The 14,444-nt window shown below is 39.7% G+C and overlaps 1 protein-coding gene across 1 annotated transcript in view; it reads right to left on the bottom strand.

The window, feature by feature from the left end:
* Nucleotides 1-1,359: 1,359 nt before the first annotated feature.
* GRIN2A (glutamate ionotropic receptor NMDA type subunit 2A) overlaps nucleotides 1,360-14,444 on the bottom strand; it is a 146,576-nt gene continuing 133,491 nt past the window's right edge. Inside the window, exons 13-14 of the mRNA XM_066560689.1 lie at nucleotides 4,786-5,024; nucleotides 1,360-3,210 (exon numbers count right to left, since the gene is read on the bottom strand). Of these exons, the coding sequence (XP_066416786.1) occupies nucleotides 1,420-3,210; nucleotides 4,786-5,024 (2,030 nt within the window). The 3' untranslated portion in view covers nucleotides 1,360-1,419. The remainder of the gene's footprint in view (nucleotides 3,211-4,785; nucleotides 5,025-14,444) is intronic.

The raw sequence follows: 14,444 nt of genomic DNA on the forward strand, positions 1-14,444 counted from the left end.
AGTGGCTTTTTTTTATTCCAGTGAGGGTATGGAGGGGTGTGTAGCAGACATTTTATTTGTGAAATAATCTGATTGACACCTACAGAAGGAAAAGTCATATAACAATGCATCCCTGTTATGTGAATACCTTTGTGTATCAGTAAGTGATAATAAAGATACTGTTTCTTAGTTACATGTGCATATATTCACTTTATACAACAGACTTGATTGGAGAGGTTTGAAAAACGGTCTGATGTTCAACAAATATGCACAATATTGTGGAAGGAAGAAGTCCTTTCAAAGGTATTAATCCTTCTCTGTCTATGGAAATAAATGGTACCACACTCCTCACTGACCACACTAAACTTATGGCTGTCGGTGTTTGATACTGTATTAACAGCTTTAGTACTATTAATATACAATTAATTAGTTGTCACTAATACACTATGAACAAAGAACTACAGTGGGTTGGGTTTTGGTTTGGGAAGTGAAAGAATAAAAGAAATACTATACAGCCCTGAGTAATCACCAGTAAGGGGCAAATGCAAACTTACGTACACATTAGGCCTCAAGGTTACTAATAAAGTCCACAGCTCCATAGTAAGTGCCATATAGTGATATCTAAAAATATATACTCTGGATTAGGCAGCTGTGAAATTTCTGACAAGATTACTGCAAACTTTTCAATGAACTTACTTTGTAATGGTAAGTGCATGTGCAATATAAGAAAAGCATTTGTACATGAACATTAACCAATATCCATGGGGCTTCCTTTTGGTACACAGCAGTTCACATGTTTGGGGTTACTGCCTTCCCATCTACTGTCTGTCAGTCTAGAAGGAACATCCTAATTTTGTGCTAACACACTGTATTTAATTTATTAAGGTCCTGGGGTTTGGGGGTTTTTTTAATTATTATTTGGCTTTGAAAATGATTATGAAGCTAAAATATATTTTTGGAAGTCTTAGCTTTCTGTTCTCTTTTACTTTTGAATCTGTGCAAATGCATCCCTATTTCTTGTTGTCTGTGTCATACTACATGCATACCATATTGCTTATCCAGCACTAGAAAATCATTAAACATTTCTAAGGACAAAGGTACATTGAATGATACTTAGCAACATAAATTAGAATAACCGAAATAGTAAAATAATTAGGTACAAAACAGCATAGTTGCCAACATATATTGGGGCTATTTCAGTACAACTTGCCATTTATATATAAAGCACACATAAATGGCTATTTTTTATCCTTTTTAACAAGACATATTTTAAAAGGATAGATCAGAGCATACCAGTTTACCTATTCATGTACAAAAGTACATTGGGAAAGGGAGAGGTTTACGTATCATTTACCAGAGCAGGATACTGTTAAAGGAAAATTCTCCCTCTAAGATGGTGGCAACTATTCCTTCCCTATAGATAAAGTGTTCATGGAAAATTTAAACATCTGATTCAATGCTAGGCCTTTTCTTATACACACGTGTATTGCTACAGGAATTTAAAACCCTTGGAGTTGAGTACAAGCTATTCCTATTTGCAACGTAAGGCAAAACATGCTCTGAAATGTACATGTCATTATGGATCCGACCATCCCTGGAAGAGTATGATGCTGTAGACTGTATGGATGACCTTAAATAATTATCATTTCTTCCTCTTGTTGGCAATGAATGTTTATAAAGATCAGCTGGACTTCGCCTAAGAGATAAATGCTGGTCATCACGATAGGAGTGCAGGAAGGGGTTATCATCCGAGTGAACAGCGTACAGGGACTTGCTCCTCTTACTGTCCTCCAGAGCATGGGTTAAAAGTGAGGCCTTGTTGCTCAACAGTTTGCTTGAGGGAACACTAAACATGCTTGCATATGGACTACTTTGAAGAAATTTCTCTCTTTCTTTCAAGCTTATACTGCGAGAAGGTCTTCCAATATCAATTTCCCTGGATTTATCAGCGATATTATCAAAAGAGTGTTGCCTGCTAATCCTCAGTTTATTCTTTTTATGATATTGCAGAGCACTACTTTGTGACCAAGTACGCTCATATATTTCTTCAGGAAGTGATAAGTTCGTTGTATCCTGCAGCATCTGATCTTCCTCAATGTCATAGAGGTTCCCCATCCGCAAGCATGCGTCACATTTATAGGGAGATCTGGTCGAGTAGTGCCCCGCGTAGGTGGGCATGTTGGAGAGACAGCTCCTGCAGTGTGTGGAATTCTGCCTGAACCTATCGTTCATGTCACCTAGGGAAGTATTTTTTTCTTTGAGAGTGTAGTGCTTTCCAAAGAGTTTATACTGGTCATTATTTGGAAGGCTGTCTTCATTATGTGATGGAGTCCTGTTGGCGTGTTCGGCTTTCCTATAGTTGTCGTTGTGATCTTGGTAAACCTCGGGAAGCTCTACAGGTTCTGGAAGGACAATGTTTTCAATGTACTGAGGTGTGTCCAAGCGGAATCCTGGCTCCTTGTCAGCATCAATCGTGTAGATTTTATCCCGTGGAGAGCCCTGTTTGGTTTTCAGATATGTCAGTTCCACATCACTAGTGTCTTTTGGGTATTTTGATGCTACTGTCCTTTTTTTAAAATTGTCCTTGGTTTTGTGGTGCTTGTTGTTGTTTTCAGCTTCCATGTGGCAAGTAGCTCTGCTTGATGTCTCTGAGACATCTGAATGGACAATCTCTTCAGGAAGGAATCTTTGGCTTTTCAGTGAAAGCTGCCTGTTTTCCTCAGACCCATTTTCTCTCTGGGAACCTTGGCCCTGACGTACAGAATCTTGGCGTAAAGATTCAACAGATTTCATCCAAAGCTGCCTGGGCCGGGAGTTCACTTTTGCTTCTGTTGTTACTGCAACCTCTACTGTATTTGGATTGGATTCATTCAGTGTGAGAGGATGCTGCCCTTGGAAAACATAATTGTTCAGATTGTCCTTGTGTCGATTGCCAGGAAGTGTCTGCAGTTCACTTATGTTGTCACCAAAAAAGTTGTCCTTTGTCTGAAAGGATCTGTTATCAGAAAATACCAAGTTTCCCTTATCCATGACCATGTCCATAATCAAAGAACCCCTCTGAATAAAATCAGCTGTTCTTTTGGGGGAGTCAATTCTTGAAGGGTTGATATTGGTCATGTTTTTCGCTGTTCGCAGCAGTTTTAACATGTTGGTTTGTGAATTGGTCAAAGAAAAGTCAGGAGACTTCTTCTTCTCTTCAATGTGTACTCCATGAATGCAACTGTAAATACCCTGTAATAAAAGACAAATTAAATCACTAGGTATAACTTTTTACAACTTCTATTTTAGTTTTAATTAGCAATAAAGAAAAATTAAACATTTCTTATCTCATTACTGGAAAGATTAAAAGTACATTTCCAACTTTTTATCATTTCCTTGCATTGAAATGGAGGAATATTTTCTGCTATATCTATTAGAACTACAAAGGAGAAAAACTGCCAGTATTTCACAAACCAGTGGTCTGTCTTGGCCTCCCCAGCTTATTCCACAATACAAGATTAGAAGGTACCCCAAAGGCTTCCCTAATCTTGTCACAAAATGAAATTAATCTTCAGTAATAGTTACTTTCTTATTTTAAACCAGTGATTCAGTTTCCCCTCTAAACAAGCCTGTAGTGGGACTATTTTATTGGAGATTAAGGTATTCTTCACTTGTACTAAAATAAAAAGGCTTCTAGCCATCATATTTTAGCTTTTCTGATCCCTACCTCAGTACATGTCAAAAAACCCAGCTCTTTTTCAAGCTGCATCTGAGTTAATTTTGAGCAAAAGGCTGAAGCCCGTTTTCTCACGTCAACCTCTTTGGTCACTCCTGTGAGCCCAATTGACATTTCCAACCGTGTGAACTAGCAATTCTCAGACATTTACCTTTGGCATAAATACTTTTCCCCTGCAATTCTTAGGAGAATTTCATATAAAAAATGCCAGAAACATAATGTTCAAATATAAAATGTGGAGGTTAAGGTGCATGTGGTTTCTAGACAATCCCCAACAGGGTAGTGCAGACTATTTTTAATGCAGTTCCAAAATGCTCCAATATACTCAACAGGGTAATTGCAGCACACTTTAAAGCAATTAGCCATTTTAGTATCATCTTCAGTTCTCCTCAGCTTTATAAAAAATCCAAAAAAATCAATTACCTAATGAAAGTTCTATCTATTTTAAAAATATATAAAGAAAAAACCCAACCAATTTGTCAAAAATAATAGAATAAGCTACATTTCCATATTTTTTACAAGTATCAGTTTCTTGCATAAGTAAATCCCCTTTGAGTCTGGTAAAGTTATCATTAAAACTTGCCTTAGTGTCTAACCAGACATAAACGATACCTGTGTTTGACCTTTTCTCATACAGTTTATTCAAGTTTTTTATCAAAAAAAGCTTACAAAAATATTCCACTGTATTTTTATAAGTTAAAATTCTCTTGCTTAAGAAATGCACAAAGCTGACAGCTAATGTCTCTTATCAAATTAGTATTTATTTTGTTTGGATTTTTAATGTGGAAATTAATACATTTCCTGCACCTACCATTTCTTCATCGAAATTTCCCTTTACTGTATTTGTTTTCAGTATTCAATTACTGATTATCCTGGTATAAAATAATTCATACCCTAAAAAATCCAATGGATTAAGACTTCCCAAGGGGTGCAAGTACATCCTAAGCCCATTGACTACTCCAGAGCATCACACTGCTGCTCTAACCTGGATTTTAAATGTTCAGGTGGGAATAAAAGGAAGGATAATATTTTATGGAGGCAGCGTTTATTCCTTCTGTTGCCTAAAGGGGAAAAATGACAGCAGTACTGACCCTGCTGATTGAGAACAGCAATCCTGGCCTATCTGAGCAGACTCCAGTGAAGCAGAATCTGAGTTTCCAGTAAAATAAGTGCTCCCAGACAAAGGTTATTAAGCTGAGTGCCATGGCTGCTGCGAGCATGTAAAACACTCCTGCCATGTTGTCGATGTCCAGCTGGCTGCTCATGACTTCGTTCTTCTCGTTGTGACAAATACCAGTCAGCCACAGGGTTTCTAACTCTTCCATTTCCCCTAGAGAGAGCAAGGAGTCAAACCAGTTAAAATGCAAAAATCACTGCTCACAGAATTCGAAAGTCTTTGCAAGTTTAAAAATACAGCACCATTTAATGCTTCATTCGCGGAGCACCGCAGACTTATCGAGCCAGGAGTTGCAAATATAGCAGATTTCAACTCACAGCACTCTAGTTTCAGATGTCCTCAGATTTCATAAATTACGTGGGAAGCTGGATGCTCTAGAAAGCAGGATCTGTGGTTTAGACAGAACTTTCTTCTGCTTGCTATAACTATTAGGACTTGTTATAACGAGAGTGCAGTGAGTTAGTGAAGAGCTGGGACAGTCTGTAGTGATCAGAGGGAGAACTCGTCAGAGAAGCATCCTGACACTCAACCAGACCCTTTCATGCCCCTCCTCTCCACTGCCCTGCACTTGGTACCTCCCTGATCCACTCTGACCCCTCCCTTTGGCCCTTCCCTTTAACATCACAAGACACATTTCACAAATTCTTGTGATTCTTTTAGAGTGTGCCACGAGAAGTTTGTTCTTTCCCATCTGATCTATGATTACATTATTTCTTTGCAAATAAGCTGCAGTATTGTGGCTGAAGCTCTCCTGACACATCTGGTCTCTGCATTTATCTCTGGTATCTATTCCCTTGTGCTGCTGCCATTCCAGATTCCTGGGCAGCACCAGAAACACCAAAAGCCTCATCCCATGCCTGAAATAGAGCATTGCTGCCTCTGGCTGTGCCACATCCTTACTGCCACTAAAACACTTCACTTACAGCTAAGGAAGCAAATCCACTCCCTCCCTCTCCTGTGCATTCTTAACTTTGAATCCATATTTCACTGATGAGATTTGGCCTCAGATGAAGGACACTGTCACCTAGCAGTGCTTGCTACTGTCAGCATGGACAGAGGTGGGCAAGAAACTGCAATTGTTCCTGCCAACATTTTATTATTATTATTTTGCATGATTGAGTAATTTTCAAACATTTAGTGCTCTTACTGAAGCAATGCATGGGCATACAGGCCTTTTACTCTCTTGGGATATAGTCAGCTGAGTAATTATTTTGTAATTTTTAATGTCATAAACTTCATTGTTTATAGAAAATACAGCAGGTAATGTAGAGGGTCAAAAAGAACAGTATTAAAAGGACAGTATTAGTTTTCTTGGTGTGTTTTCCAATTTAAGATATGGCTTCGATATGGGGGAAGAATTTCCATGGTACCAATCCCTAATCCTTAGCCAGTGATTAGGGAATACATTTTCAGTATTATTATAATTCATACATCACTGGAAAAAAAGAACAGAAAAAAATGGCTAGAAGCTATATTGACATTTCAGCTACCTTCAAGCTAGACTAGAAGATCAATGACCTGCTGTGAAAAAGCATTTTGTAGGATAGAGTGCCAGGGCACCAGGAAAACTGCAGCCCACAGATAATTTGGATGTGAGTTCCAATTGGAAATGGAACACAACACTGTGATGGAGAAATTGCTTCTCAGAGAATGTGAATGAAAAACTGAAGAAGAAAGGACAAGTTCTGATGCACTTTAGCAAAGGCATTTCACAAATTTGTAAAAGGGATTATTCGGTCTCTAGCTAATTCCGAATTTAATTTTGTGCTTGAAGCACGAATTGAACCTCTGCATCTGCAAAAGGCAATGTGTCTTCTCCCAAATTACAGTGCTCAATCTTCAAACTACCTAAGAGCATCCCAAAGAAGAAAGTCAATCCTAATGAATCTTTAAAAATCTTCTAATCCAGGACATTGGGACAATAAATTATTAATTGTAACAGTATAGATATTGCACACATAGATAATTGGGGTTCATTATTGCATTTCCATATCTTAGAACATTTGGATTTCTTTTGTTCTGCTAAACCTCAGTGGACTGTTTCCCTTGCCTCTCTTTCAAGTCCTCACCAAGGTCTATGAATAAAACTCACAGAGGCCATGGAAGAGAAAAGAACCCAAGTCCAAAGAGAGAGCAATATTTCTGGTCTGTGCATTAGCTGAAGCTCTGCCAATGAGATCTCATCACTTCCCACAGGAAAACTCACATCTCCCATGATTGTCAGGCATCAATTTGATTTGACTGCTGTGCCCTTTCACTGTTCATAACAAAATTCACGAAGGAATTTAAAGCTCTATTTTATTACTGTTTCCTCTGTGTTCCTTTCCCTTTGGCATGTACATCTAAAGTAACTATTGATAATCCAGCAACCTTTCTAAAAACATCCCAACAGAAATGAACTAAGCTTGTTTTGAGTCAAGATAAATGACAGTGCCCTGGCAAGTAAAGAAGGACAAAGCATCCCAGAGCCTTGCAGATCCTGCTATTGCAATATCCCTTCCATAATATCAGACAATGACAGCAGTCAATGTTAATTAATGCCAAAAGGAATCCATATTTTTAAGACAGAAAAGCACTGTTAATCAATGGGTTATCATATCTATGGAATGATGCTATCTGGGAATGGACATATTAGCTGATAATTCTGGTCTCTCCATATAAAGCAGTTGCCCTTTACAGTATATATTCTTATACATGTGCATAAATATTTACATATGTGTGTGTGTATGTACACACAGAAACACAGACAAAACTGGTAATAATTTAGCTGTAATAACACTTCAGCATAGCTGACCCTATAAAACGGGCAAAAATGCCCAGTCTTCTTATTGCTTTTCCTGCCCATTACACTTTAAACCAGAAACCATAACATTTTTATTACAAAATCCTCAGGCATAAGAAATTTTTTTATCTGTGGTGTCAATTCATTCCTTATTAAAATCTATCACTTCCAAACTTGGCCTGGAGTTTGAATTCAAAACATTGAACTTTGAGGCTAGTTATAATTTGGTTCAGAAAATGAATTCATTTCAAAGAACAAAGTCCATTTGGAGGAATGTTGTTTTTCAAATCCTTTTGGGTGGTCTGGCTTGTTAGTTGAATGTGCAGGGTGATGACACCTATGGCAATATATTACAGTTGGCAATTGAAAGGCCAGCAATTTGTGATTACCAGGCACTGGAGAGTTCAGTCATCCCTGTGTGTGCATAATACTCATCAGCAAGTGGGAGCTCCATATATCCCATAAAACAGACCTTGAAATTCTAAGTCAGCAACCTCAATATCCATAAATGCCAGGCCTCACTGAACTGAGTGTTAATGGAGTTCAAGTCTGCATCTAATTGGGGGGGGTCTCAAGGTACTCATAAATATTAATCAGACTTATTTTAAGGGGTTTTGTTTCCACTTCAGGCACTTACTAAAGGAAATTAATGCCACTATAATTTCCTACCTTCATTCATGTGTGGACTAGATTAACGTGTAAATGAACAGCTGCAGATCTCAGCAGCAAAGTACATCATGACACTAGCAAAGACCAGAAAATGAAGTGTCACTGTGTATTTGGCAAAAAAAGTACAGTGCTTATTTTCTGTTTAACACATCCACAATCTATTTAACCTGAAAAACTCACAAATGACTACATGATTCCTACACTAAGAGATATTTTAAAAATCTATAGCACTGTATAATAAAAGATCTGCTTCATTTATAATGTAAGAATGAGCATAAGCAAGTGCTTGAAAAATCCATAGTTCAAACATCTTGAGTGTCTGCAGTATTCATTCAAAGCACACTGCAATAAATTGCAACATTCCAGCTCTCTCACTGGTAATCCAGCACTATTTACAATGGATTCAGGCTACAGTGCTCCCATCCCTTTGTGCTCCTCCTGGGTTTGCTCCTGTGGCTGTGGAGCTCTCTGCTCTGGCTGCTATTTGCACAGAAACATGCCAGTTGGCCATGTGGCCTGCACATCCCACAAGGGCCTTCCTTCCTAGAAAAACTCCTCTGGCCTATTTCACACATTATCATCCTGGGAAGCACTGATAAACTGTCCACTGTGTCCCCTCAACAATTTTGTCACAATAAAAATTTCATTATCCAGTCACAGAAACTATACAGTCTAAAGGGTAGAATTACATGCTTTTCCTCATCAAGACCCTTAGCAGGCTGTGCCACCTCACCCTGGTGCCCAGCTGACACTCACACAGCCTGAGTCACTGGCTCCTGAGATGTCCCATTCCTCTGGGACTCTTTTAGGGGAGTTACTGCTCTCCTCAAGTTCCTTTTGTTTCCGTGGCACAGAGGCACCTGCAACCACCTGAGCACTGGAACCCTCAGTGCTGGCTACACCTGCACCAAACTGCCAGGCCCTTGTATAGCAACAGCAGCTGCACATGCAGTCACCCAACCCTGACTCCAAAAAACATTGCCTTGCACCAATGAGAGTTGTCTGGAAAAATTAATTCTCTCATACATTTTGTTGTGTCATGCATCACAGACATCCCTGCTCTGTGCAGCCTGCACATCCTGCAGGAGGAAAGGATGCCCTGTCCCAGTGGGAAAGCAGAGCTGCAGCCCAGCACCCTTGCTGCTTTGCTGGTTAAGTACAGCAGACCCCTGGTGTCAGCACTTCCCTGGGACTTGCATAAGGCCCGGGCCAGGAGCAGGTCACTGCAGGAGATCTCAGTGCATGTGTCACAGCAGAAGGTGCCAAAGGAGCTGGCTGCTGGTGACAGTGTCAGGGGCTCTCGTGCAATGCCCTACCCTGAGGTTCAGCCAGCACAGCAAACTGGCATGTACCCAGCAGAGATGATCAGCAGGAGGGTTGAATATGTGCACTCACATTGCTCAGATGTAGGGCATCATCCTCACAGACCCTGGCGGCACTAACAGAATCACCTGGTTACTCAGCCTGGACAAAGGGTAGTTTTCAAATTTAGGGACACACTGTTCCATGTTTACTGCAGTAGAACTCCCCCTAAGTGACAGAGGAGCAGAATAGCACCCCACCACTTGGGGACTCTAAAATAAAAGGGTGTTTCCCCCTGAATAGTGGGGTCAGCAGCCAAATGGGTTGATGTGCATTTGGTTCAATAAGCTCATCAATTCCAATTTGACCCAGTTATACAATCCATACTGAATGTTTCAGAGAAGAGATTACATAAAGGCACAGCAACTTTTCAAATTCAGCCTGGATCCCCCAAAACAATCTCTCTCAGTCTTATTTTCTGAGTTATTTCCCCCTGTGAAAATAGCAAGAGGAACACAGATGACTGACAGCAATAAACTTACTGTGAGCTAATGACTTCACTCTGCATGTCCCCATTAGTTAAGGATGAATTAACAGAACTGCTAAGCACGACTTTCAATATTACAATCCCTCTAACTCTTGTTCAGCTACACAAACGCCCTCCACTTATACACTCACACTCTTCAGTCACATTTGTTCCACCCACTGCTTAAGGAGGACACTAAATATATAAACAGAAAATCACTGTGATTGTGGGTGTATTCTGCCTGAGCAGCACACACTGAAAATATGTCCTTATAATCACATACGTATTTCCTTCTTGGGCTTTATCAGCCCGTGTGAGTCACACTGCTACACTTCCTTATAATCTACACAGTGATTTGGAAGGCTTATGCTAAAATATGAACAAAATAGCAAAGAGCTTTCCCCTTCCAGATGTAAGGGGCAAATCTCATTTCCACAGTTACCTATTACCCGTAAGGACTGGGAAGCAATTATCCACCCAGGAAAACAATTCTTAGTGTACTAAGCTGCCCTAAAAGCACATGAAGATTAACCAGAACTGAAAGTTAGTAGGAAGGGATAACAGACTCTGTGGAAACTCAGACCAGAACCAGTTTTCTTCTTTATGTCTCTGAGTCTCTAATTGCTTAAGTTTTCAGCTTCAAGGGTTAAGGGCTTAATACAGCTACACCACCTGCCCTCTTCCTGGAGATCTCTTCCCACACTGTCTTTTGAACTGAGCTCTTAATCTGCAGGTAATGCAATACATTACAAATACCTCAGACAAGTAGATGCATAACCTGGCCAGCTGGCTGGTATTCAACACTCCTCCCCAAAACTGCTCTCTTTTCCCAGCTTTTTCTGTTCCTTGTATCCAAACACTTCTGCTGCCATGAGTGTTTTATCCCTCTATTCTGCTGCATCCCTCATAGTTAAGACTCCTTGCTGTCTTTCTCTTCATCCCATTTACACTCAGAACCCCTCTTACTCTCTTAATTCTGAAGTAGCTTTGTCATTTGTAGTTCAATAATCTCATCTTCTCAAAGAGAGATGGGAGACAGACTGAAAGAAAAAGAGAGGAAGAGGAAGCCAAATTCTCTCTTTCTATGCACCCGTGGTTCTACACCAAACCCCAAAGACTGAGTGCCATGCTTTTCAGAAACAATGCCTCCCAAATAACTTCGTGGGATATTTTTAGAAGAAGTACTACTGTTTAAATGGCATGTGCAGCCCAAGCCGGAGGAGTATCAGGAGCACCTGGCCTGCAGACAGCTGCCCGAAGCTCCTGCTGCTCCTGGAGGAGCAGGGGTGCGCTCCCAACGCCGCGTCCGGAGCTGCGGCACTGCAGGCTGTGCCTGAGCCCTCTCCCACTGTTGGCACCTCACCCCCTGTGTGCCCATAGCAGTGACAGTGCCAGGTACCACGCTGCTGTGGGGACAGCAGCCAGCCCAGCTGCTCCTGCAGAGGTTCAGAACAGAAACCAAAGCAGGGATCATGCGATTCCCCAGCGCGCGGCATTTCTGTTCTGACACATTCCTGCGGCCGTGGGTGGAGGATCCAAACAAAATGATGGTGTTGTTTCTTAGCAGCCGTATCATTTGAGCTGCTTCTGAACTCCTGGGTGCTTCTATTTCTCAACAGAAGATTGAGATTCTGTGTCTCAGTAGAAATATTTTTACTCCTCTGTTAAAAAACAATGGAAGTTTCATCTTGTGACCACAGCAAGACAAAAAAAGCAACACAACCACCACTGGGCTTTAGAGAATAATACCAAAGATCAACTATCTTAAACAAAGCTGCAGATGCTAATCATCAACTCAAAGCTTTTGCATATAATGAGATGTGCTGTACAGAAAGCAAGATGAACAAAGCCAGAAATTCACTAGCAATGCACTTCACTCATATCCCTTATACAAGAAAAAGCAACTCCTAATTCTTTCTGTTAGAAAGACTCAGAGTTCCAAAGCAATTAATCTTACACTAACAACTGCTCATTCATCTCAACTTCCCATAAGCAGGGCTTCGTATTTGAACTTGCACAGACCAAGGGATGAAACCTTTGGAGCACAACTATACTTTTGAGACAATTAAGTAGCTATTCTTTAAACTCCTCAGCAACTCATTCCCATTCTTCTTTCCTCTGTCTCTTTTCCTCCTTGTTAGAGTAACAAATTTGGCATCTTGTAGCCTGCTCCTTACACTGAGACTTCAGAGCTGCTCCCACAGTGTGATTGATAATTGTCAGTGTAATTGGTCCACCCAGTAGAGCTATCCTCAGGATGGGAACACTATTCACGTAGAAACATAAACCACCCGTGAGAGCTTGAAGTTATCCCTAACACAAGCCTACACCCCTCTGTATTTAGTTAACTCCTTTTCCAGTGCCAATAAGATTAAAAAGAGGTTCCAAGTCATTGGCTTTAATGCAGAAACAGCATCATGCTTTGAGAAGTAGGAAAAGATGCCCCTGCATGAACAAGCAATTAATTCTTCATTGGATGTTTTACATCAGCAAGGAAGAGGGAAGAGGTTCCTATCCACTGCACAAAAAATTCATTTCAATGTGTAAGTGAACTGGCTTAGATAGGAGAATGATAGAGAAGCAGCAAGGAAAAAATCAAATGAGAAAAATCACAGGAGAAAGACACGTGCAGAGGAAATTGGAAGCTCTAAAATATATTTCAAAAGGCCATTTCAGTACTGGGTAAATGTAAAAAAGAAATGAGATCATGGCTTTTTGTATAGGCAATCAGATATACTTTTTCACAAATTACTTGGTCTTATCCAAGGTTTTTCCTCTTATTAACATATTATTTATATAAAGAAACTGTGTTTGTTGAACTCATTAGAATGTTTTCTTCTTATAGTTATGGAACTCATTAGGTTTACAATCATTCACTGAAATTATTCCATACCCTGATGAATGCCCTATTACACATACTGAAGAATAATTCAATCCTACTTGGGGTTCTGCTGTTTTACAGCTTAGTCTTTGAGAATAATATATTCTACAGAAGTAATACATGTGAAATAAGATTTCTGCCTTTGTTTGTGTTTGCCTATTTATTTAAACAACCTCATTCAGGTTCCACTGAGTCTTTCCCAGGAGTACTCTCTTAGGATGAAACTTTCCCCCCAACCATACTTGCTTTTAGTCTAGAGAACTTCAAAGAGATTTTTAGTGATACAGCAAAGTGATGTTGGTCTGAACTCTGGGTTCATCCCTTCTAGCTCACCAAAACAGAGTTATGTAAGTTCACAGCTAAAAAGATTATCCATCGAACTACTGAAGTTAGACATGGATTACAAAATCAGGTCGAGCTAGTTCCAGGCAATTACTCTTTACATTTAATTTCTTGGTGTTTAGTTCCAGTTCACCTGCAATGTACTTTGTAACTCAGTAGAAGAAATTTCATTATTAGGGCTTTTTTGTTGATTTTTTTTGCTTTTTTTCTCCCCTCATTTGGTGGAAAGCCAATGGTGGTTGGGGTTTGTTTTTCCTGAAAATGGTCATATAGACTGTGAGACAAAGTGAGACAGTTCTGGGACTAAAAGAAACATACCTACAAGAATTTCTACACTTCCTATATGTCCAACTACTATTCTCTTTACTAGAGCCCACACAATTTTCTGAACAAACATAGGGATCCTTCACTAGAGAAAAGTAATGTTTTAGCATTCCTGGGTTGTTCAGAGTAACTTCTAATAGTAATGAAAAAATGCCATAAATTTAGTCACAATTCCCGTGGTTTGTGCATTTAACATGTTTGCTTATCTTCTGAGCAGGGCACAGATGTTTCATAATGAGGTTTCATTCACCTGGGTGTTCCCTTTATCTATTGCTATTCTGTAAGTTTTAATATTGAGGTTTGTGGACAATTCATTTGTATTATTTTAAGCAACTAAAAATGGGTTAAAGATATAAGGATTTCTATGCCATGGAAGTCTACAGGTCAAAGTGTAAACACAGGGTAAGACTTTTCACACTTTGCTCCCACCCACTTTGTTTTGTACCTGATATTTAGAGTTGAGGTGAAACATAAAAATGCAGCACCTTCAGTATTTTGATGAGATTTTTCTTAAATAGCTTCAAGTGCTTTCCTTTCTATTGCATTTATTTTCTTTCTCTGTGATTTAATTTTTTGTGTTGGATGAGATGTATCAAAAATGCTGAAGGAGTGAGAATGAAGGAAATGCAAAGTGAAAGGAATGAAAACCCAAGTGTTGCTCTGGCTACATCCATAGGGGTTAGCCCACACTGAGAAACACAACTCAGATCCTCCCTCAGGCTACAGGAGATTTTTCTTCTTTAGTAT

The sequence above is a fragment of the Molothrus aeneus genome, chromosome 16, assembly GCF_037042795.1.
Source record: "Molothrus aeneus isolate 106 chromosome 16, BPBGC_Maene_1.0, whole genome shotgun sequence".
Taxonomy (NCBI): domain Eukaryota; kingdom Metazoa; phylum Chordata; class Aves; order Passeriformes; family Icteridae; genus Molothrus; species Molothrus aeneus.